The sequence below is a fragment of the Podarcis liolepis genome (genome assembly GCF_965112155.1).
Source record: "Podarcis liolepis genome assembly, chromosome: 6".
NCBI lineage: Eukaryota > Metazoa > Chordata > Lepidosauria > Squamata > Lacertidae > Podarcis > Podarcis liolepis.
This window is the reverse complement of record NC_139559.1, coordinates 93,197,823-93,220,500: the sequence shown is the minus strand read 5'-3', so window position 1 is coordinate 93,220,500 and position 22,678 is coordinate 93,197,823. Positions and strand designations below refer to the sequence as shown.

Sequence of the window (22,678 nt, the reverse complement as noted above, 5' to 3'; positions counted from 1 at the left end):
GGTTGCGTTCTGCTCATGTTGTGAACGGGCCTCCGTTTGCAACCAGAGGTACCACTGTACCATGGTAGGAAACCTCTACTCACGCATGCATTGAAGTCAGCAAGCAAGCCTAGGGAGCGCAAAGCCCGCAAGAGCATCATTTGCAACTGCCACAGTAGGAAGCTTCTACTTGCGCATGCATTCAAGTCCAGGGAGCGCAAAGCCCGCAAGAGCATCATTTGCAACTGCCACAGTAGGAAGCTTCTACTTGCGCATGCATTCAAGTCCAGGGAGCGCAAAGCCCGCAAGAGCATCATTTGCAACTGCCACAGTAGGAAGCTTCTACTTGCGCATGCATTCAAGTCCAGGGAGCGCAAAGCCCGCAAGAGCATCATTTGCAACTGCCACAGTAGGAAGCTTCTACTTGCGCATGCATTCAAGTCCAGGGAGCGCAAAGCCCGCAAGAGCATCATTTGCAACTGCCACGGGAGGAAGCTTCTACTTGCACATGCATTCAAGTCCAGGGAGTGCAAAGCCCGCAAGAGCACCCCCTGGAATTTGCAATCCAAAGAGACAAATGGGGAAGATTCGTGCTCACCAAGCCTTCTCCGGCCGGCTGCCCTTCACTTTCCTCGAGGGGGAAATGGGCACGGCTGCAGCCTGCGCAACTGAGTCCGGGAATCGCAGCTCTGCGCGAATCCATCCAAAACCTGAGAGAAAGAGAGTTTTGCACCGACTGGATCCAGCAGAAGACCTGAAAGGACGGAGCAGCCGCTCAGAAAGGCAAAAGGGACTTTTCTTGAGCCCTTGGCACCCCCTGAAGAAAACCAGGAGTCTCTTCTCACTTCGCTCACCTCCTCATGGGCCAGTGAGAGAAGATGCCAATACAAATATCGTTTTGTACACGCATATATATAAATATAAATATATATATATATATATATATATATATATAGCACACGCTTAGGGAGAGGGGTGCCGAAAGAAGATGCACGTATAAATATCCTTTTATATACACACATATATCTAAAAAAGCACACGCTTAGGAAACGAGGGCGCCCAAAAAGCGCGCCAAAAAAAAGCAGGGCCTCAAGATGTAGGGAGGAGCACTCGGCCTCTTTCCCCAGCCAGGCAAACCCCCCTGCGCCCTTGGGACCTGAGAAGCGGCGTGCCGGGGAACGCGAGCCCGGCGCTCCCGCTCACGACTAGGCCGCGGCGCCAGGCCTCGCCGGTCTTGACTGGGCCGGCAGGGAGGCCGAGGCTCTGGCGAGGCGGCTGAGGGGGGCGAAGCTGGAAGGCCGCTGCTCGCTCCTGAAACCCCGGAGAAGGGAGGGAGAGAGGGATGGAGGAGGAGGAGGAGGAGGAGGGAGGAAGCGGGCTGGCTCTGGCTCTCTCTCAGCGGCCGCTGGCTGCCCTTCAGGAATGCGCCCTTCTCTCGCTCAGGGAGATGATGGCAGGAGTTGGAAAAGACCTCGGAGGTTGGGGACGACGAGGCAGGAGGCGAAGGCCGCTCTCTGGAGGAGAAGCGGGGGAAGCTGAAAAAGAATTATTATTATTATTATTATTATTATTATTATTATTATTATTATTATTATTCGAAGTCCACTCTGAAGAGAAGGGGGGAGGCTGAAAAAGAATTATTATTATTATTATTATTATTATTATTATTATTCGAAGTCCGCTCTGAAGAGAAGGGGGAGGCTGAAAAAGAATTATTATTATTATTATTATTATTATTATTATTATTATTATTATTATTCGAAGTCCACTCTGAAGAGAAGGGGGAGGCTGAAAAATTATTATTATTATTATTATTATTATTATTATTATTATTATTAGTCCGCTCTGAAGAGAAGGGGGGAGGCTGAAAAAGAATTATTATTATTATTATTATTATTATTATTATTATTATTATTCGAAGTCCGCTCTGAAGAGAAGGGGGGAGGCTGAAAAAGAATTATTATTATTATTATTATTATTATTATTATTATTATTCGAAGTCCACTCTGAAGAGAAGGGGGGAGGCTGAAAAAGAATTATTATTATTATTATTATTGTTATTATTATTATTATTATTCGAAGTCCGCTCTGAAGAGAAGGGGGGAGGCTGAATAATAATAATAATGTGAAGTCCGCTCTCTGGAGAAGGGGGGGAGACTAAAAAAGTATTATTATTATTATTATTATTATTATTATTATTATGCGAAGTCCGCTCTCTGGAGGAGGAGAAGGGGGGGAGGCTGAAAAAGAATTATTATTATTACTATTACTAATATTACTACTATTATGATGCAAAGGCCGCTCTCTAGAGGAGGAGGAAAAGGGGGGGAGGCTGAAAAAGAATTATTATTAGTATTACTAATTATTATTGCTTTGACTATTCTACCCTTTTATCTAAAGCTCCCCAGGGAAAGAACTGCCCCGAGACCTCCAGTTATAGGGCGGTATATAAATTCAAAAAATAATAATGATGGGATGCTTCTGTCTCAAACAATAGTGGTCCTAAAAAGATGGGCGAGGGCATTCTCAGGATACCGCCAAAGAGGACAGCTGGCTATTTAGCTTTAACTGATCAACTGCATTGCACATAAATCGGTTCTGCCCCCCGCCCAACATAAAGGCTGCCCCCCAAAACAAAATCCTGTCTACACCCATGGTAAAGAAGAATGTTTTCCCGTTGCACCTATAGATATGTAATGGTAGTACCAGGTGAGTCTCTCCATATTTATACACTCCAAGTTTTGCTTTGAGCCGAAGTTCAGGGCTCTGCAAGGATGCGGCCTTCAGCTTTTGCATTTGTTCGTAGGACTGAGCTTCTTAAAAAAGCGACATTATTCCAAAACCTACAGAGGCACAGCTCTCCTGTTCTCTCTCTGGATATTATTATTATTATTATTTATTACATTTGTATACCACACTTCAGGGACGTGGGTGGCGCTGTGGGTTAAACCACAGAGCCTAGGGCTTACCAATCAGAAGGTGGTTGGAATCCCCGCGATGGGGTGAGCTCCCGTTGCTCGGTCCCTGCTCCTGCCAACCTAGCAGTTTGAAAGCACATCAAAGGGCAAGTAGATAAATAGACACCGCTCCGGCGGGAAGGTAAATGGCGTTTCCATGCGCTGCTCTGGTTCACCACTCTGATCTAGAAGGGACTTTATCACTTTTCCGTTGTTTTTAATTGTGGTATACCAATATATTTATAAATAAATGCAGACCTTTCAGATACCAGCAAATGATAAATGCAATTGCGTGACTGTGATCAAATCCTTTCAAATATCAAATATTTAAGTATTCAATACAGGTACCAGATCGTATGTAAATATTCCGGTAGTTAAAGAAGCAATTTAAAGACTGTAAAGTCAAGGACTCTGTAATATTGGCTCACTTTGTCTATATGGCATTTAATAGATGATAAGTATATAGAAAACTCCTGCCAACCTAGCAGTTTGAAAGCACGTCAAAGTGCAAGTAGATAAATAGGTACCGCTCTGGCGGGAAGGTAAACCGCGTTTCCGTGCGCTTCTCTGGTTCGCCAGAAGCAGCTTAGTCATGCTGGCCACATGACCCGGAAGCTGTACGCCGACTCCCTCGGCCAATAAAGTGAGATGAGTGCCGCAACCCCAGAGTCGGTCACGACTGGACCTAATGGTCAGGGGTCCCTTTACCTTTACTTACCACCCTTCATCCAAAGCTCTCAGGGCAGTTGGGGGGGGAATACAAGATAAAAGCAAAAGAATCCAAAGACGCTCTTCTTTTGGACGTTTTCATAAGATGTGTAAGAGCTTTGAAAATGCTTTAAAACGGATAAGCTCGAAAGCAATTTGAGACGCTTAAGATAAAATGTTAAAATTATTTATTATTTACAGCAGATGATGCTACCTTTCCATTCAAAGAGATGCTCAAGCTAGTGTACGATCTACCGTAAATCCTGCTAAACAATAAAAAAAATTAAAAGGCAGCAGCAGCAAAGAAACGAGGCAGTAGATAAAAGAACAAGGCAAGGGAATGAAAAAGAACAGATGGGCAGGTTAAGCGCCTGCCTGTAAGGTTTTTCCACAGCAGCAACAGGCTGTCAGAGAAGGGGCAAAAGAGGCCTCCCAGTCTCTTGGCAGGGAGTTCCACAGTCCAATCTTCTCATGTAATGGTCCCCATTGGCAAAGCTGGAGGAGCCAGGAGAGAAATAGACTAAGCAAGAAAACAGTGGAGGGAGGGTGTCCATGGGATTTGGGGGGGGGGGCAGAAAAAGCAGGGAGCCCAGCATGTATGTGGAGCCAGAGCCTCGGCCCAGTATACCTGAAGGAGCATCTCCACCCCCATCGTTCTGCCCGGACGCTGAGGTCCAGCGCCGAGGGCCTTTGGCGGTTCCCTCATTGCAAGAAGCAAAGCTGCAGGAAACCAAGCAGAGGGCCTTCTCGGTAGTGGTGCCCGCCTGGTGGAACGCCCTCCCACCAGATGTCAAAGAGATAAACAACTACCTAACATTTAGAAGACATCTGAAGGCAGCCCTGTTCAGGGAAGTTTTTAATGTGTGACACTTTAATGTATTTTTAATCTTTGCTGGAAGCTGCCCAGAGTGGCTGGGGAAACCCAGCCAGATGGGAGTGGGGTACAAATAATAAATTATTATTATTATAAATGACAGGGAGAGCCAACTGTAATTCTAGTTTTCTCCCCATTTTCCTGAGTTCTACGGCACATCACTGAGCCCGAGAAGGAAGAAGCTGATTGGCGGGGCAGGGCACCAATTACCCTAATGGAACAGCCTCCGCTGGCAGAAAGAGGTGGGTCAATGGCAGCCTGGAGGCAACTGGAAGGTCAGGAGAAGAGTTAAGAGTATGAAGAGGAATGGGCAGAGCCTGTCATGTGGCAGGTTGAACTTGGCAGAACCAGAGGCTGCAAAGTCCAGAGTCGACCGGCCCCTTTGGAGACCAGTATTGGCTACAAAGGGTAGAACAGTGCTCCTGACGTGCCTTGCAACCCTGCAAAGTTCACAGCTCTCTTCCAAAATTGCTTCCCCCTCTCAGCTGCTGTCTGCAAGCAAGGAACAAAAGCACTGCTAAGGCTACAATTGGATGTGATTACTCCTTGGAAGGAAGGCCTTTATTTAAAGCACTTGCTGTAGAAAGAGAAAGATGAAAGGATAATCTTCCCTGCATCTACATTCTGGTACGTCCTGAACCTAGTGAGGCTGAAGGCATAAAATCCACGTTAAAATTTGCTAGTTTTCCAGACCAGTAACTCAGACTTTGAATCCAAAGACTGCTATTTGGGGTCAGGAGTCTTTTCTTTATTTCTTCCAGGGAATTCATATTGATCTCTTGTTTAAATACTTCCCTAGTTACTTCCTAAACAGCCCCTTTTCCCTTGTGCACAATAAGAAAAGCAAGGCAGACAAAGCAGCATTCTGTGTTCTCTCCTGTCCAGAGATCTGACCACCCTTTATGTGCTACTGCAGAACTACAAAATGTAATAAGTAATGCTGGAGGTTTTTCTAGTTCAACTGTGATAATAAGAAATGTACCTTAAGCTATAGGTGCAGCTGTAGCCTGGGAGCCTTATGGATGCACCCAGAATACGCAGTGGCCTCGTGTTGCTACCAAGGCTGCAAACAATAAGTTCACATAGCTTTGTGTGTGACTGAAGCTCTTTGTGTGGGTTATCTTGTAATCCTCCAGACCCCCCTGTTTGGTAAGACACATAGCAAGCATATATGGGGGCTGGGTGAGGCTGAGAAATGTTTAGTAGGAAGGGACCCCTTCATCCAACCACCTGCTCTATGCCGAACGCATCTCCTGTACCCCAGACAGATGGCCACCCATCCTCTGCTTAAATGCAAAGAAGAGTCTACCATCTCCCAGTCAGTCCCATGCTGAACATCTTTTACCATTTGGAAGGCTCTCCTAACACTTAGCTGGAACCCGCTTGCCTTCAATACGGTTCTAGTCCTGATTTCTAGAGTGACAGGGAAAACAAGTCTGCTCCATCTTCTGTGTGATAGCCCTGCAGATTGTCTCCCCTTAATCTTCTCCAGTCCTACCTCTCCTATTTCCACCATTCATAGAACATTGGTTTCCAAACACCTTATCATTCTGGTTGCCCTCTTCTGGACATCCTTGACTTCGTCAGTGTCCTTTCTAAAATGTGGCACTCGGGGCTTTAGATGTGGCCCAGCCACCGCAGAACATAGCGTAACTATTTCTTCGCCTGATCTTGGAATTACACTTGTGTTAACGAAACCTAAGACTGCCCCTCTATCATCACCACTGCTGGTTCACAGGCTGATCCATGAAGACACCTAAATACTTTTCACGTGTACTGTTTCCAAGCCAGGTTTCTTTCCCCAATTCCACCTCGCCTATTTTTTGTTACACTTATCACTGCTGAATTTCATCTTGTTGGTTTCGGCTCAATATTTCACGTTCTTGAGATGGTTTGGAATCTTACTTCTGTTCTTGATGCGATTCTTCCCAGCATTGTGTCAACTGAAAAGTTGATAAGCAGCCCCCTGACAAATCCCAAAATAGTGCCTTCCATAGATTTTATGGACTACAATTCCCATCATCCTCAGCTATGTGATGGAAGCTGTATTTCACAAAACGGGGGGGGGGCAGCATTATATTGGCTAACCAATATTTTCTCTTCTCACAACAGGCTAGCTGGTTTGAAATGACTCACACTATTTTAATGGAAGTGCAGAATCATTAAGTAGGTGGGATCAGCCTCTTGGTAGATTTTTGGCTCATAGAACCACTTAAATCAGATAGAGTTTATTTCATCACTGATCCTATACTCTGCTTAAGGAAGAAGTTTCCATCTCTAATTCCTATAACTATGTAAGCTGCCCCTTTGGTTCCTTTTGCCTCTTCGGAACCATCCTTTCCAGGTAACCAAAGATGAGCCCTGTCAAGACTTTCACACTCTCAGAACATCTTTCTTGTAAGAACTCTGCACATGTTCTGAAACCTAAGACTACAGTCTTGGCCTGTCAAGGTTCCCCCACTCTCCTAGCAAATCCTCCTCAAAAAGGACCGGTCTAGAAAGGCTCTCCCCACACCTTGCTAAATTCACCCAAGCTTCCTACCTCCCTGAATGGTGACTGTTTATCTAGCACCTTCCATTCGCATGGTGGTTTACTGAGTACAGTAAGACAGTTACCTGCCTGAAGGAGCTTACAGTCTAAACTCCAGCACAGGAGAAATAGAGGCAAAGGAAGGTAAAGAATACATGGTTGTTGCAGGTGCTTAGGCTTATTTACGCACCAGGCTAAATGAGCAAGATTCAAACCCAATGCCCTCCAGATTCATAGCTCAGCTTCTTAGCCACACTATTACACCAGCTCTCAAACCAATTTAAACTGGCTTCCGATGTCGTGACCACTGTTATTGTCCTACAACAGCCATCCTCCTTCACCATTGGCTGTGCTGTCCAGGGCTGATGGGATTTGTAATAATAAAATAATTATTATTAGTGCCACAGGGCAACAGCACCACATTTACTGCTCCCTCGTTAGCATATAAAAGCAGCGGACAACCACCAGTATATCAGCAAATTACTTGCAAGTGCGGTTTTTCTTAAAGTGATCCTGCTGTCTTCATTCTGATTCTGGTTAGAACACTCTTATTTGGGGGTGTCAAATGGGGCAGAAGACGCGCCACAGCCATCCAAGTTTCTTAGAGCACATTCTCTTTTTCTAACTCCCAATACAGCTGCCGAAGAGTAACACTGAAGATGGCCAAGACGTCATCTGGTGAGAAGGATGCATACATTGGATGGTGACGGAGGGGTTTTGTTTCACAGTGCAAACATGTTTTAAGCATAAGATAACCAAAGATACAGCAGGCCATCAAAGGAAGATTTTTTTAAAAAAATTATTACCCTATGATGAAAAACCAGGCAGCTTTATTACATCAGTGTGTGGTAATGTAGAAGAGATTTTGAATTGCAGTACTGCACAGAAAATGCCAGTCCAAGGTTTTTGTGCAGCTCTAAATTTTGAGCTTGTTATCCTTTGGTATCAATAGAACAATAGCTGCCTGTAAGCATTAAAACACTGCTCACACAAATGCCCCTAGATACACACACACACCCTTTCCTTGCTTTCCCAAATGCATAGTTTTGTCTTTAGCTTTGTTTCGGATCAGCAAACCGCCGTGGATGTTTTAAAGAAGCAATTCTTACCTGAATATTGATCATGCAGCCATTCCAGTTAAACCCAGCAGCCGGTAAGGTGACCGGAAAGGGGAATGGGAAGAGAAGGGCCGAGAGACTTTCCCTAAATGAAAAGGAATCCTCCGCTCTTCATTCTTGCTGTGTCCATAGCTGCAGGGCATCTGTCCCAAGTCGCTGGTTTAAGCTGCAGCTTTTGATATTCATGATTGGTTTCATAATCCCGATCAAAAAAGGGAAATCGCTAGGATTATGAAATTGTTTTAATCCACCCCTGCCCCATCCATGGCTGTTGACTTCAGCATCACCTTTGTTGTCGTCTTTAAGTGCTCACCTAAACAGAAACTCCTTTATAGAAGTCCTGGTAAAGTGTACTAGAAACGCAAGGCCTGTTTTTCCCCCTTTCCTTTCCTCCCCCCCCCTTCCCCCCCCTTTTCTTTTTTTTTGGCTAACCGCTGTAGCAGCAGAATGGAATGTTTCAATTTCCGGTATACTCTGCCCATTTTGCAAATCTCATCAGGCTAAAGAAAACCAAGGGCTGATTTGTCACTGGAGTTAGCACAGAGACTATTTTTGACAGAGGACATGTGCGACCGGCTAATGGGGAAGATTACAACCATGTTCACAGGAGTTGTCGCTGTGTAATTTAAAGCTGGCATGGATAAGATGGTTAGTTAGATGTCCTAATTTTTGCTGCTGCTGCTGTTGTTTGAATAAAGCAAGCATTTGGTCTTGCAGTACATGCACTGTGACTTTATGCAGCGCTGAAACGTACTCAAGGGAAAAGGGCAATTGTCTCCATGGGCACATCCACACACACACGCCTGCTGCTGAATGTTATTATCCTTCTCACTCCCCTTTTATCAGAATAAGGGGCAGCAGCACACCACCCACAACTTTCAGAATTTTATGATTTGGCATCCACAGTGTTTCATCCACACCAGCGGGCCATTCATATGACCGAGTATGCCTATTTTACTTATGCCTATAACCATCACTTTCTCCATGCCTCCTACTTACGGCTTGTTGTTTTATTTTTATTTTTAGAATTTATATACTGCCCTATACCCGGAGGTCTCAGAGTGGTTCACAGAATAAAATTGAAATACAAAACCACAATATACATAAGCAAAATAAAAACAATAACCACCCCACCCAAAAAACCCACATTTTAAAAGGGCATAGGATCCTCACAACATTTACAAATGTTGTAACAAACCTGGACAAAATCGTTGGAAAGACCATGATTTCAGAAATGTCTGTAGCAATATTTACTGGCAACCAAATTGGCCGGGTGCCTTTCTGATACAAAGACAAAAATAGATTTGAAAGAAGAGTGGGAGGGGAGAAATTACTAGCTTTGGTTGTTGAGCAGATGTAATACTAGTGTTTCATGTTCTGCAAGGGAAAGACCTGTATCTAACGTTGCAAACAAGTCCTCTTTGCGGAGTTTCATCTTCTTTCTTCTTGGCGCTGTTTCTACCACTGATGCGCTTCCACCAGAACGCTGTTTGTCGATTCCAGGGCCACCATGGCTTTCTGGCTCAGCCTCTTGGTCAGAGTCTGTATATCGGTCGGGGTCTGGAAGGATGCTTGGATCAAATTCATCATCACTTTCACTGCATCTTATTTATATAGTAGACAAAAAAATCTGGCCAGATCTACTGCACCAGCAACACCTTGGGGCGTTTTATCGCTCTCCTCTCCTTTCCCTTGACAGGTGCAGCCGGCTGAGCAGAGCATTTGGGACTGTTGAGTGGAAGGACAAAGAGCTGCCTTGGCCAATGGTATAAGAAGATCTGGAGAAGCACAGATGAGGAAACTTCTCCTGGGGAACAACAGGTCCAGCGACTGAGGAGTTAACACACTTCCCACCCTCCACCCCCGTACTGCCTTGCAGTGGAGCAGTGGTGCTGGTTCATGGGAGTAGGAGAAAGGAAGAGAAGTAGAAATTGTGGGGGGGGGGCACACCTCATTTCACTCCAAAGGACTTTGATCCCTCCTCTGTTTCATTGCAAGCTTCACAAATGACTCAGCTGGGGTATAAAACTGCCAGGAACTGTTTTTTCATCATCTTCTTAATGTTGCAGAGCAACAAAAAACCTAGCAATAGGCTAGACTTTCTGACGTTGCACAAGTCCTTCTGGTACCGAGAAGAGGGTGGGTGTTAGAAAACAAAAAGCTGTTATCCTGTGGCTGTTCCTGGAAATAAAATGTCTCTGGTGTGCCAAACTGGGCCCGTGAAGGTGTGGCAGTAGAACACCCCCATCCCCATACGTCGCATAATGCATCAAAAACAAACCCCTCCCAAAATGGAATACTGTAGTTCCACCTTGAAAAAGCTTGTGTTGAGTTTTCATGTCCGTACCAGTCTTAACAGTGCCAGTCAGTGGTTTTTATCTCAAAGGGGGGAAATTGGGATGTCTATACCTCAAGCATGGAACGCAGGTGGCACTGTGGGTTAAACCACAGAACCTAGGACTTGCCGATCAGGTTGGTGGTTCGAATCCCTGCGACGGGGTGAGCTCCCGTTGCTCGGTCCCTGCTCCTGCCAACCTAGCAGTTCGAAAGCACATCCAAGTGCAAGTAGATAAATAGGTACCGCTCCGGCGGGAAGGTAGACGGCGTTTCTGTGCGCTGCTCTGGTTCGCCAGAAGCGGCTTCATCATGCTGGCCACATGATCCGGAAGCTGTACGCCGGCTCCCTCGGCCAGTAAAGCGAGATGAGCGCCGCAACCCCAGAGTCGGCCACGACTGGACCTAATGGTCAGGGGTCCCTTTACCTTTATACCTCAAGCATGATGTCACATGGATTCTTCCCCCAAAGTGAGTACCTTGAGCCCTGCAAATATGCAGCAAATGGCTTGTGTGGGAGTGCCCTATACAGTGGTACCTCGGGTTACAGAGGCTTCAGGTTACAGACTCTGCTAACCCAGAAATAGTACCTCGGGTTAAGAACTTTGCTTCAGGATGAGAACAGAAATTGTGCAACAGTGGCAGCGGGAGGCCCCATTAGCTGAAGTGGTGCTTCAGGTTAAGAACAGTTTCAGATTAAGAACGGACCTCCGGAACAAATTAAGTACTTGACCCGAGGTACCACTGTACTGCCATCCTGCAGAAATTCCCTACAAGTTTTGTTGTTTATTATTGACCTCTTCAGTTAAATGCATCAATGCTTGGCAATTCACACTCCTTGAAATAGCCAATGAACCCCTTTGCTTTTGCTCCATTATGTTTGATCAAACAGAACTGGTTGTTTCAGCTGCCAATCCTGCACCAACTCGTTCCCCTTGGTCAGGCATAGGCAAACTCTGCCCCCCCCCCAGATGTTTGGGACTATAATTCCCATCATCCCTGACCACTGGTCCTGTTAGCTAGGGACGATGGGAATTGTAGTCCCAAACATCTGGAGAGCCGGAGTTTGCCTATGCCTGCCCATGGTGCAGAAGAACTACAGTGACATTAATAGTGCATGTGCAACACTCATTTTGGGACACGGGTGGCGCTGTGGGTTAAACCACAGAGCCTAGGACTTGCCGATCAGAAGGTTGGCGGTTCGAATCCCCGCGACGGGGTGAGCGCCCGTTGCTCGGTCCCTGCTCCTGCCAACCTAGCAGTTCGAAAGCACGTCAAAGTGCAAGTAGATAAATAGGTACCACTCCGGTGGGAAGGTAAACGACGTTTCTGTGCATTGCTCTGGTTCACCAGAAGCGGCTTAGTCCTGCTGGCCACATGACCCGGAAGCTGTACACCAGCTCCCTTGGCCAATAAAGCGAAATGAGCGCCGCAACCCCAGAGTTGGTCACGACTGGACCTAATGGTCAGGGGTCCCTTTACCTTTAACACTCCTTTAAAGCACTCTTGTATCAGGCATAGGCAAACTCTGCCCCCCCCCCAGATGTTTGGGACTATAATTCCCATCATCCCTGACCACTGGTCCTGTTAGCTAGGGACGATGGGAATTGTAGTCCCAAACATCTGGAGAGCCGGAGTTTGCCTATGCCTGCCCATGGTGCAGAAGAACTACAGTGACATTAATAGTGCATGTGCAACACTCATTTTGGGACACGGGTGGCGCTGTGGGTTAAACCACAGAGCCTAGGACTTGCCGATCAGAAGGTTGGCGGTTCGAATCCCCGCGACGGGGTGAGCGCCCGTTGCTCGGTCCCTGCTCCTGCCAACCTAGCAGTTCGAAAGCACGTCAAAGTGCAAGTAGATAAATAGGTACCACTCCGGCAGGAAGGTAAACGGCGTTTCTGTGCATTGCTCTGGTTCACCAGAAGCGGCTTAGTCCTGCTGGCCACATGACCCAGAAGCTGTACACCAGCTCCCTTGGCCAATAAAGCGAAATGAGCGCCGCAACCCCAGAGTTGGTCACGACTGGACCTAATGGTCAGGGGTCCCTTTACCTTTAACACTCCTTTAAAGCACTCTTGTATTACCTTGTAAAGTCAGGGCTCCCCCCTCCCCATGAAAGAATCCTGGAAATGTAGTTTAAGGGTGCTGGGAATTGTAGCTCTGCGAGTAGTCTAACAACTCTCAGCACCCTTAAACCACACTTCCCAGGATCCTTGGGATGGGGGCACAACTGCTACAACGGTGCAGGAGTGCTTTAAATGGAAAGTGTGCATGCGACCTCGGGAGGTTCGCTTTCAGCATCATTAAGAAAGATCAATGAGAGGCGGATTCAGTCCACGGGGCGCAGAGCAGCTCCCATTCACTTCAACGGGGCTTGCGAATCCGAACTTTCCAGAGCACTGCACTCATGTTAATCAGCTGCCACTCCATTTTTCAGGTACCAAGAATTCTTGGGCCAGCCCTGCTCACTGAAGTTCAAATGACAAGCAACTTGCATGGCAACCTTTGCAATCTGGAAGAGGAGGGAGCCTTTTGCATTGAAATGCACGAATTCAATCACCACTTTCGATCGTGCTTCTTATCCCTGCCCTGTACAGATCCTTCCTGCAGCCCAGCTGTTGCCAAACGTATTGCTCTGCTCTGCTTTGGACCGCATCAGTGAGGCTGGGGGGTGGGGGGGTCTTGTCGTCTAGGCAGCCCAGAACTGCCACACACACTGTCCAAGGAGGTCCCTTTGGTGCTGCTAATGGACTTCACCCCCATAGATGCACTTCATTTTTTCTCGAGACAGATGGGTGCCATCAAGAAGTGGGGAAGCAGTAACCTTGCTAGCACTTAGAAATTCCCCATAGGGACTTAATTAAGATGTGACATGCGTTGTTTTTCGGGAGGGCAGTGGAAGAGCATCTGCTTTGTATGCAGAAGACTCCATGTTCAATCTTCATCTTCATGAAGGGTTGGTGAGTCCCCTGACTGAAATGTGGGAGAGTCACTAGCTAAACCGTCTTGACTCAGAATGAGGCAGCTTCCTAGGTGATATCAAGTTCTGTTTTTAGCTAGTATTTAGGATTTTTTATTGAATGGTGTATTCTTAAATGTTTTTATATAGAATACTTAGGTTTTCTATTAAAGCAGCATAAAAACTATATAGATAAAACAACAGGAATTTATCCAATGTAGGGTTATCTGAATCCACGAAGCTGTATTTGAAGGTGGTGTTGTCCCAGGTCTAGAACAGTCTATTCCCAGGTAGGTTGTGGCCAGTGTTATTATCATCTATATGTTCAAGAACCAAGTGGTCAAGGAGGGTCAGTTACTGTGCACAAAATGCAAAACAATGAAGCAGGCACGAAGTTATTGGAAAACAAAGCTTGTAATAATGAAAAAGACAGATTAATAAACCAATCACTTTTTTTCCTTTTAAAAACACAAACCACATTAACTTTTTTTTATACAACCATCTAGGAACTATGAAACAGTACCACATTGTGCATTTTTTTTTAAACCTACTTATCAAGAAAGTTAATTCCACACTTCAGAAAAGTCTTATATCCATTTTGGGGGGGAGGGAGGGGAGGGAGAAGGAAACAGCTAATAGCGCAATCACGGATAACATCATCATGAGTCCAAGCAAGCGGCAAGTCTTTGTCCTCACCTTTTCCACTGAGCCAAAACAGGAGTGGAGAAGGGGATAGAGAAAGGAAGAAAGTAAAGAGAAAAGCACCCACAAGAGGACTAAATCACATTCCATAGTTACTTTTGACACCTATAGCTCAGGGCTTCAAACTTTATATAATCATCATGTAGACCAACACACTGGAAGGGTGTAGAGGAATGGGAATGAGGAAGAGCAGGGCAAAGGTGTGAACGAAAAGTTCGTTGCCACCTCCAAGCACCGTAAGAAGAATCTACACAGTATAAAGCTAAATAGGTTGGAGGGGATTTATCATATAGATTGGTAAGCAGGCTCATCCACTAGCCTGTATGGGCACGAGAGGATTACATTTTCAGTCTAATTATCAACCCTGCAGCTCCCTTTACCCACAACTACTCCGGCAGCGCAAAAAAAGAAAAAAACTTCTCAATCGAAGGCTTGGGTTTGCCAAATTACACACCCTGCAATCAGAAACTGTAAGCGCCCCGGTTGCTTTTTCATAGCGCTACTGGAGTAGTAGGTTCATCAGTCTTGCCCCAGAATGTGTGACATCTCTTTGGGCTCGTCACATTTATGGGGAGAGTTGTAATAGAAGAGCGGCAAAAAGACACTAGACACAGATATTAGCATTATGGAAATGACCCTTCCCTTCCGGATCAATGAGGTCTTCCTCTCCTTTCCCCCTCTCATTAGCCAGCTGAGCCCAAAGCTCCAGTATTTAAGGCCGAGCAATTTCTTTCTCCACATGGCTGATCAGCTGTTTGCAGGTGAAAAGGATATATCAGTTCTGGTCAAGCAGAGATAGGGGCCTCATAGCCCTCTAGGTGTTGTTGAACTCCAACTCTCATCAGCCCTACACAAAATGGTCAAGGGATGATGGGAGCTGTAGTCCGGAAATATCTGGAGGGTCACGTTCCCCACCCTGCCAAGTTTGCTGCTCATAAAGTATGAGGTCTGTCGTCACAGTAAAGGGGTTCAGTTGCCTTGTGTAGCTGCAACAGACACTGCTACCCCACCTCCTGCCAGCAACCAATCACGAGAGGGGCAGTTTGCAATGTCTAAAATTAGGCATTTTAATTTATGCCTCAGATGAATCTCAGAAAACTTTGGCTTTCCTCAACATTCTTATGGGAGTAGGGGATTATCACAGTAGCAATGTTGCCCCCCTGGAACACATCTTATCTGCCCCAGTTTACTTATGGCAATGAAAATCTGTGGCCCTCCTTGGTAATGTTTCCATGCGAAGGAAAACGCACATGTTAAAACCGAATCATTTGTATCTTTGGGAAGATCTAGATCAGTGTTTTCAAACCTACCCTTTGTTGAACCTTGTCGCTGTGGGTTTCCTGTACTCTGCATTTGGTTCTGGGGCATATGCTTTAGGGGACAGTTTACAATGGATGTTGGCAAGGAACGCTGGACCTACTGTTGCCCCATGTAACCGCTCTCGGCAGCAGTACACTAAAGAGAAATAATAGCTGACAAATTCTATTTCGAGGAACCATTCCTGCAACTATTGACTTTCCAATTAAGGAGCACTAGTGTTCCAAGAAACACAATTTGAAAGCAACAGAGCTTCTAAACAAGAAAGAAGTCTGTCCCCTGTTTGGGCTTGTTATCAGTGTCAAGTCCTGACAAACAACAGGCAGTTTGTAAGGGAGACTGGGCATTCCTACCCCTAGAATCCAGAACCACAGAACTTCTCCTGAATACAAGTGGAAAATGCAGCACCAAATGGAGATATGCTGCTCATTTTTCTGCAGAGCTTGCTTGCTTGTGGCAGTCAAGAAAACTGATCAACAGGGATAGCAAGCAAGGTCTGAAAGATTATCAAAGCCTACCTTTATTGTATGCAAAAAAAAAAAAAGAGTCCTGCTTCTAGAGGTGCGGGAAAATTCCTACTGCTCTCCATGACCAGGGAACCACCATGGAGAAGGAGGGAAAGAAGACAGCTGGGGGTCCCATGATTTGAGACAAACCTTTCCTCCATTCGCTCAAACACAAGAAAGCGAGAAACCCCTTTTTAAAAAGGAAAGCCAAAGTAGCAAAGTGTTTCTACACATTCTCACATAGGATGCTTCTAAAATGCCCATGGCAGGCAGAAGGCAAATCTCACTAACCTGCTTTCATTTAAGCCACGTGTCTCGATTTTTCTAACATAGTTCCACCTAAGAAAGTTGCAGAGAGGAAGACCACCCTAAGCTTAGAGGCTGCTGAAACAAAAGCTAGAGATGAACAAGCTTCTAAGACAGTCGAAAGTCATTTCAGAGAGGCATTGTTCCACAGACAAGTCTTTTGTCCCTGTGTCTCCTGAGGCTTAACATGTTTTACCAATTAATAAAACCCTTCCAGACTGCTGATCAGAGGTGGAAGTGGAATGAATAAGCACACCAGAAGCAACATTCTCCTAATGTCCATGGGTGGGTGGGTGGGCGACCACTGCATGTCTCCATCAAAAGACAGCCTTTTCAATACAGGAAGGAGGAAGCAGTGTCCTGGCAGTCCCAATATTCCATCTTTAAGTTTAAACCAGCTTTTTTTTTAAAAAAAATGAGGGGTTCAGGGAACACCACCTTTCTGGCACAACTGTGGATCCCACCCTGCACTGACCACTGTAAGAACGAAATAAGAAATTCAGAGAAGAGGCTCTTTTTAAAAATGATTCCAGAAGCATGAGTGACTCATTTCAAAACACCTGAAGCAGGAAGTCAAGGATCTTGTCCACAGCTAGCCTAGCATGCTTGATATGTAATCTGGAAAGGAATTCCAGCACTGGCAAGACCTGCAATCTCCTAGTTCGTATGCTACATATAGAAATCCGAGTTAGTACTGAAACTCCCATTCTTTTTAAAATCCATACTGGAATGGAATGCCCAAGGCATTACAGCAGCTAAAGCACCGCTGGAAGAAAGACTGTATGGGCTTCCTGGTAAAAACCTGCCACTCCAAACAGTAGTCTTGAATTTTGCCTTCTTCTGAGAACGTCATTAATGTTGGGAGAGTGAAGACTATCCCTCTGTATCAGAATCAAATGCAACAATGCAATGCCCACAAGAATTGAGAAGGGTTCCCATAGACACAAGGTCTGGATCAGCTGTGCAGTCGTTTCCGGATAAGCTGGATGCATCCCACTGCTAAGAATAGCTTTTTTTCAGAGTACTGATAGCGGCATAAAAGGGGCACTCTTGCCTGTGGCATGTTCCGTTCCTATTATCTGGTGAGCAAGGCTTTTCAAGTTTTTAATGCTGCAGAAACCTACAAGGCCAGTTTGGCCAGAGATGACGCTATGACAAAGCGCAGAAAACTTTGCATGTGCTCCTAAGGCCAATGACGTTTGCCGGACACTGTTTTCAGTTCTCTTTATAACTATCAGCTGTCTCCAGATAAAGCCTTTCCCTTCATCCTACCTGAGTTCATGAGCTGCTGAGAATTCTCAAGCGACTGACTGCTCCTCCTACTCTACCCTTGTTCTTTCAAACCCCTCTGCCAAGTTCCTTCTACACTAGCTTAAGAAGCGTTGCATTGCTTTGGCAGGTGACACATGATTTGCTCCGACCAGAATCCCAAGGGTACGTTGATCCTTTCGTGCCGTTAATCTTCCTAAATTTTATAATTAGTCACCATTATTCTCAGACAGTCAGCGGTAATTATCAGTTAACAACCAGATTGCTGCATAAAAAAAAATATAAATCAACTATTTTCGTAAGTAAAATACAAACAAAACAAAGCAGACCCCTGGAATAGAAAAAAGAGAACAAAGCAAAAACCCTTGAAATATCTCAAAGGTTCTCCTTAATTGCAAATGCATCTTGTCTGAGAAAGGCAGCACGGCTAGGCTGGAGCTTCTGAACCCCAGGAGGACATGTAGGGTCTATTGTTAAAAACTGTTCTCAGAATTATTTCCTCTTGGAGTAGCTTGGTTTTCGTATACCAAATGGGCAGAAGAACTCATACTGCACAACTCCCATGTTTTCTACCAACATCCACACACCTCTCTTCCTGGCCATCCATCATGTTAAAATTTGTGGGGGGGGGGGGTTTGCAGTTCTCCCAGCAATTATTTTGATAGGCTAAAGCACAATACAAGTGACTGTGATTCTAGGACTCACTCTTCTGCCTGCTAAGAGGCCCTAATTTGCAGCCACTGTTTTGCTGACTTGTTTTGCTCTGTTGAAGAGTAGCAGATTCCAGTCTCTAGTTCCTCTGGGATACAGGCACGTTATGAATACTTTTTTTTTTTTTAAGCCACAGTTGCCCTACAAAATGAATGGCTTGAGAAGATAAGTGGGCAATAAATAGGTAAGCAGGGACACAATTATCAACTAAGAAAAAGGGGGTAATGATTAAGGAGGAGGAACCCTCTTTGCTTAAAAGTGTGCCTCTGATCTGCAGACCCTAGACGACTCCGCAGGAGAAAAGGAACTAGCAAGAAGTTACAACCTGAAATGGCTAAAAAAAAGAGAGAGAGAGAGAGACAACACAGTCCTTGCTGTGAAGTCTTGGAATAGAGACAGAGTTCAGGGAAATTTAGTAGCTTCCCCACTATATGGTGTTGACCTCACATACGCACACACTGTGTAACAGAGCACAAATAAGATTTCGTTTGCTAACATTAAGCACAAATGCGTGGCATACACAACAAGGCTTGCGACTACGAGGGGTGGATATGGTCATCTTAAGACATTCATGCTGCTCTATCCTATGGGCTCTGGAGGCCAACGTGGATTAAAACAAAATCAAGCTGGAAACATTTCCTAACGAATTTTCTAAACTGTATGGCCATCTACCCTTACTCCCATTAGCAGTGCCACTTAATATAATACTTGCAGAAGTCAGGTCTAACACTAAGCTTGGCAGGATTTGGGGTAGATAGGTTAAAAAGAAAAAAAAGAAAAGAAAGCTAACCTGAGGATGTTCTTGGCCAGTGATTGTCAGAAGAGTATTTGCCAAAGTATGGCAAAAGTTTTTTTTTTAATTATTATTATTTTTAAAGCATTAAAAAGCCCTTTCTATTGCAATACCAATTTCCGAGACCACAGTCTCCAACTCACCTAAGTGACAAGGTCTTGAGTGTCTGCCTAACCCCCATTTGGACTGATGAAGGCATCATCCTGTATCCCCAACAAGGCAGACCACTTCTTCACTTAATCCCAAGCTTCACTCCTATTATGTAGCTGAAGTAAATGGAATAATGCATGTATCCCCTGTTTAAAAGGGTAATGTCCTAAAGACTCAGCTCATTAAAGCAAAAAACTTTTCCTAATCTACAAACTAAGGCTTTTTTTTGCACGGGTATCTGAGGAACTGCACGGGATTAACCTCCGTCAGAAAGCTGAAGATCATTTGTACTACTTCTGCACAGCTACATTTTAAAAAACAAAAACCCAAAGAGAGACAAGGATGATCCGGCTAAAATCATGCCCAGGTTTCTGAGGGACCGGCAGCAGCGGCAGCAGCAACAGCAAGTAAAACCCACAAGAGAAACTTTGGTTTAAAAGAAATCAAATGGAAAAAGAGAAAGAAAAAGTCAGGTCAAAGCGGTGCAAATTCTCTCGTCAAAGAGGTATTTTAAAGGGGCGCAACCTCACAGGAAGAGAGATTCAGGATCTACATCCCCTCTCCCCCCCCCCCCACCACTTGCCTTGTTTTCAGAGAGCTACCACCTTCATTGCACAGGACTCGAAACCATTCTCTTATAGTTGGTTAGCTATCATAAATAATGTGAAAACTATGTGCAACAAATACATCGTATTTCCAAAAAATGATAAGAAAGTCACATCAAATTAAAAAGTAGCTTCATGAATGAAGGTACTGCCCTAAGTGCACTTTCCCGGCAAGTGCAACCAGTGCCTTGGTGCTGGGATATGAAGGAGAACACCAAAAACCAGAGCATGAGCCAGAGTTAAAAATGCGGGACCAGCTTCAACCCGTCAAAACTGGACCGAGCAGAGACTGAGTGAGTTCTCGGTAGAGTCCCCTTGGGGAGTCCCGACGATGCTTCCTCATCGAAATTGTTATGTCCTTGAAGAGATTGAAAACAATCTTTAAGACAGTTCCTTCCATAAGTGTCCCTCTGATTGGCAAAACGAAGTAACCTTTTTATTTTAAAAACAAGAAATCAAATTAAAACCAGAAGAAAAGAAAAGGAAACACAGTGAGCTTGTTGGAGTCCATAGGATCCGGTCCGGAAGAGCTCAGAAAGTGTGTTCAGATTTTTTCTCCTGTTTTCTGCTGGAAATATACCAGAAGTTGGGTTGTTGTGGTGTTGTTGTTGTTGTGCGGGGCGGGGGGGCAGGGAGAAGGTAGTAAAGCGAGAGAACACAAGGGATGCGGAACTTGGTTCTGTGGACATTTCATGTGTTTGCTTCGTCATCTGTGTCTTCTATTAACACCTTGGTGTCACGAGACTTGGACCTGGGAAAACACAAAATTAAATACAGCTGAAGAAAAAATATATAACACAAGATAGAGACTTTGTTGTCTTGCATGAGGATAACAATTAATTTATTTTTTAACGACAGCATCTGTGTTTGATCCCACAACATAAAGGTTCTCTGGCTGGCTTATAGCAAAGAAGTAAAACACAAAATAGGGATTTTATGCCCACTGTCCAATTTATAGAGGTCTAATGTGTGTCATCCTTACTTCTCAAGATCAGGAGCTAAAGTTCACGGAGGCTGGGTGTGTAGACTAGGACAAGGGTGTCTGAGCAGGTTAGGTGGGGGAGAATACGTTTACTCCTCAGCTAGACGTAGATTCTACACATTTTGAGGTCTCTCTGAACAGAGCTATAAAGTCAAACTGCAACCACGCCTCTGCCCATAACGTAGGTAAAGTTTGCCTATAGCTTGGCATTCATACACTGAATCGATCCTGTCCTAACTGTTGCATCTTTGGTGCTCAGCCTGTTATTGAGCTTCGCTGATCTCCAAATTTAAATTTCTTAGAACTTCCAAAAAGCCAGGGATATTGCCTTAATCACAAGGGTTGTGGTTTTTTTTTGGAGAAAATTAGAGCAACGGGCTTCTAAGGCACCACTCACTACAGACAACTAATTCTTTCATTTAAAAAAAATAATGGGGGGTGTTTCCAGTTACTGCCAAAGTGCTGATGTTAAAAACATAAAATGCGGTAGGTACTAAAACTTGAAGGTCAAAAGTGACCTGATAGGTAGTTATCAGAAGGACTTTTCTCTTCAAAAAATCCTGCTTTTCCCTTATGTGTTGCTCACAATCTCCCCCTTTTCTAAATTTTGATAACTCACCTAGCTCTGGAATAAAAATTGTGATCACGTCTATTGGCAGTGACTCATAATCAAACAACACTTGCATAATTTGTTCAAGCTGTCCTCCTTAAATTGGCCTGCCATGAGCAGATTTTGCAGTCTCTTCCTAAAGACTGTGCTGAGCAGAAGTATTGTGCAAGTCCACTTATCGAGTCCATTCACATTGGCAGTAGAGAAGGATCTGTCAGCCATGCTTTGCAGATGCAGTATAAGTTTGCTTAGGGCACATCGACAGCTTTGCTTGTCCCGTGCCTGAAAAGCATGGGTCTGAGTGGCTTTCTCCTTCTCCTTCTCCTTTCCCAGGGAAAAGCAGCTCTTTAGCTTTAAACTGGAACAACGCAGAAAACCTGGTTGCCATTTGCTCCTTTGTTGTTGTTGTTGTTTAGTCGTGTCTGACTCTTCGTGACCCCATGGACCAGAGCACGCCAGGCACTCCTGTTTTCCACTGCCTCCCGCAGTTTGGTCAAACTCATGTTAGTAGCTTTGAGAACACTGTCCAACCATCTCTGCCGTCCCCTTCTCCTTGTGCCCTCAATCTTTCCCAACATCAGGGTCTTTTCCAGGGAGTCTTCTCTTCTCATGAGGTGGCCAAAGTATTGGAGCCTCAGCTTCAGGATCTGTCCTTCCAGTGAGCACTGAAGGCTGATTTCCTTCAGAATGGAGAGGTTTGATCTTCTTGCAGTCCATGGGACTCTCAAGAGTCTCCTCCAGCACCATAATTCAAAAGCATCAATTCTCCGGCGATCAGCCTTCGTTATGGTCCAGCTCTCACTTCCATACATCACTACTGGGAAAACCATAGCTTTAACTATACGGACCTTTGTTGGCAAGGTGATGTCTCTGCTTTTTAAGATGCTGCCATTTGCTCTGACTGAGGGCTAAAGAGCTGTTTTCCCCGGGGAAAAGCAGCGGGACAAGGGGAAGTGTGGACAAGCCCTCACTCTCATTCAAAAAAGAAACAAATACGTACTGAGAAGCAAGACGCGGTCTATGCAAGGACACACTCTGGCTACGCTTCCAGGCCCGGTTTTTCTGACGATTCCGGACACCATCCTCCTGGTCCATCATCTGTTCAAGCAGGGTCTGATCATCTGCGTTGAGTGGTGCCACCGAGATGTCCCGGACAGCTCGGAATTCACCACAGTTGTTCAGGTGCTCATTCTCCAGTCGGAAGAAATTCCACACAAATCGCCTGAAAGATACAGAACCATAGTAAGCGACGTACCGTATTTTTC

The 22,678-nt window shown here is 45.1% G+C and overlaps 2 protein-coding genes and 1 long non-coding RNA gene across 13 annotated transcripts in view; 1 reads left to right on the top strand and 2 right to left on the bottom strand.

The window, feature by feature from the left end:
* The window catches only part of KIAA1614, a 39,623-nt gene extending 31,102 nt beyond the window's left edge, over window positions 1-8,521 (bottom strand). For 2 of the 7 annotated variants that reach the window (XM_083507041.1, XM_083507047.1), the window contains exon 1: window positions 8,158-8,294. The gene's annotated coding sequence lies outside the window, so the exon portion shown is untranslated. Of the gene's footprint in view, window positions 1-577; window positions 734-833; window positions 1,469-8,157 lie in introns of those variants that run through there. The other 5 variants (XM_083507044.1, XM_083507045.1, XM_083507043.1 and 2 more) reach the window with 5 other exon arrangements.
* On the top strand, window positions 3,956-17,874 carry LOC310708650. 5 transcript variants are annotated; one of them, XR_014527114.1, is made up of 5 exons: window positions 3,956-4,123; window positions 4,665-5,145; window positions 7,686-8,814; window positions 9,866-9,987; window positions 12,941-17,874. It is a non-coding gene; the product is annotated as an uncharacterized lncRNA (long non-coding RNA). The 5 variants fall into 5 exon arrangements; XR_014527115.1 differs by having other exon boundaries at window positions 4,644-5,145; XR_014527116.1 differs by lacking the exon at window positions 3,956-4,123 and having other exon boundaries at window positions 4,452-5,145; window positions 12,941-13,161; window positions 13,731-17,874.
* The window catches only part of XPR1 (xenotropic and polytropic retrovirus receptor 1), a 103,332-nt gene continuing 94,511 nt past the window's right edge, over window positions 13,858-22,678 (bottom strand). Inside the window, exons 14-15 of the mRNA XM_083507130.1 lie at window positions 22,414-22,635; window positions 13,858-20,572 (exon numbers count right to left, since the gene is read on the bottom strand). Coding sequence (XP_083363256.1) covers window positions 20,512-20,572; window positions 22,414-22,635 — 283 coding nt within the window. The 3' untranslated portion in view covers window positions 13,858-20,511. The remainder of the gene's footprint in view (window positions 20,573-22,413; window positions 22,636-22,678) is intronic.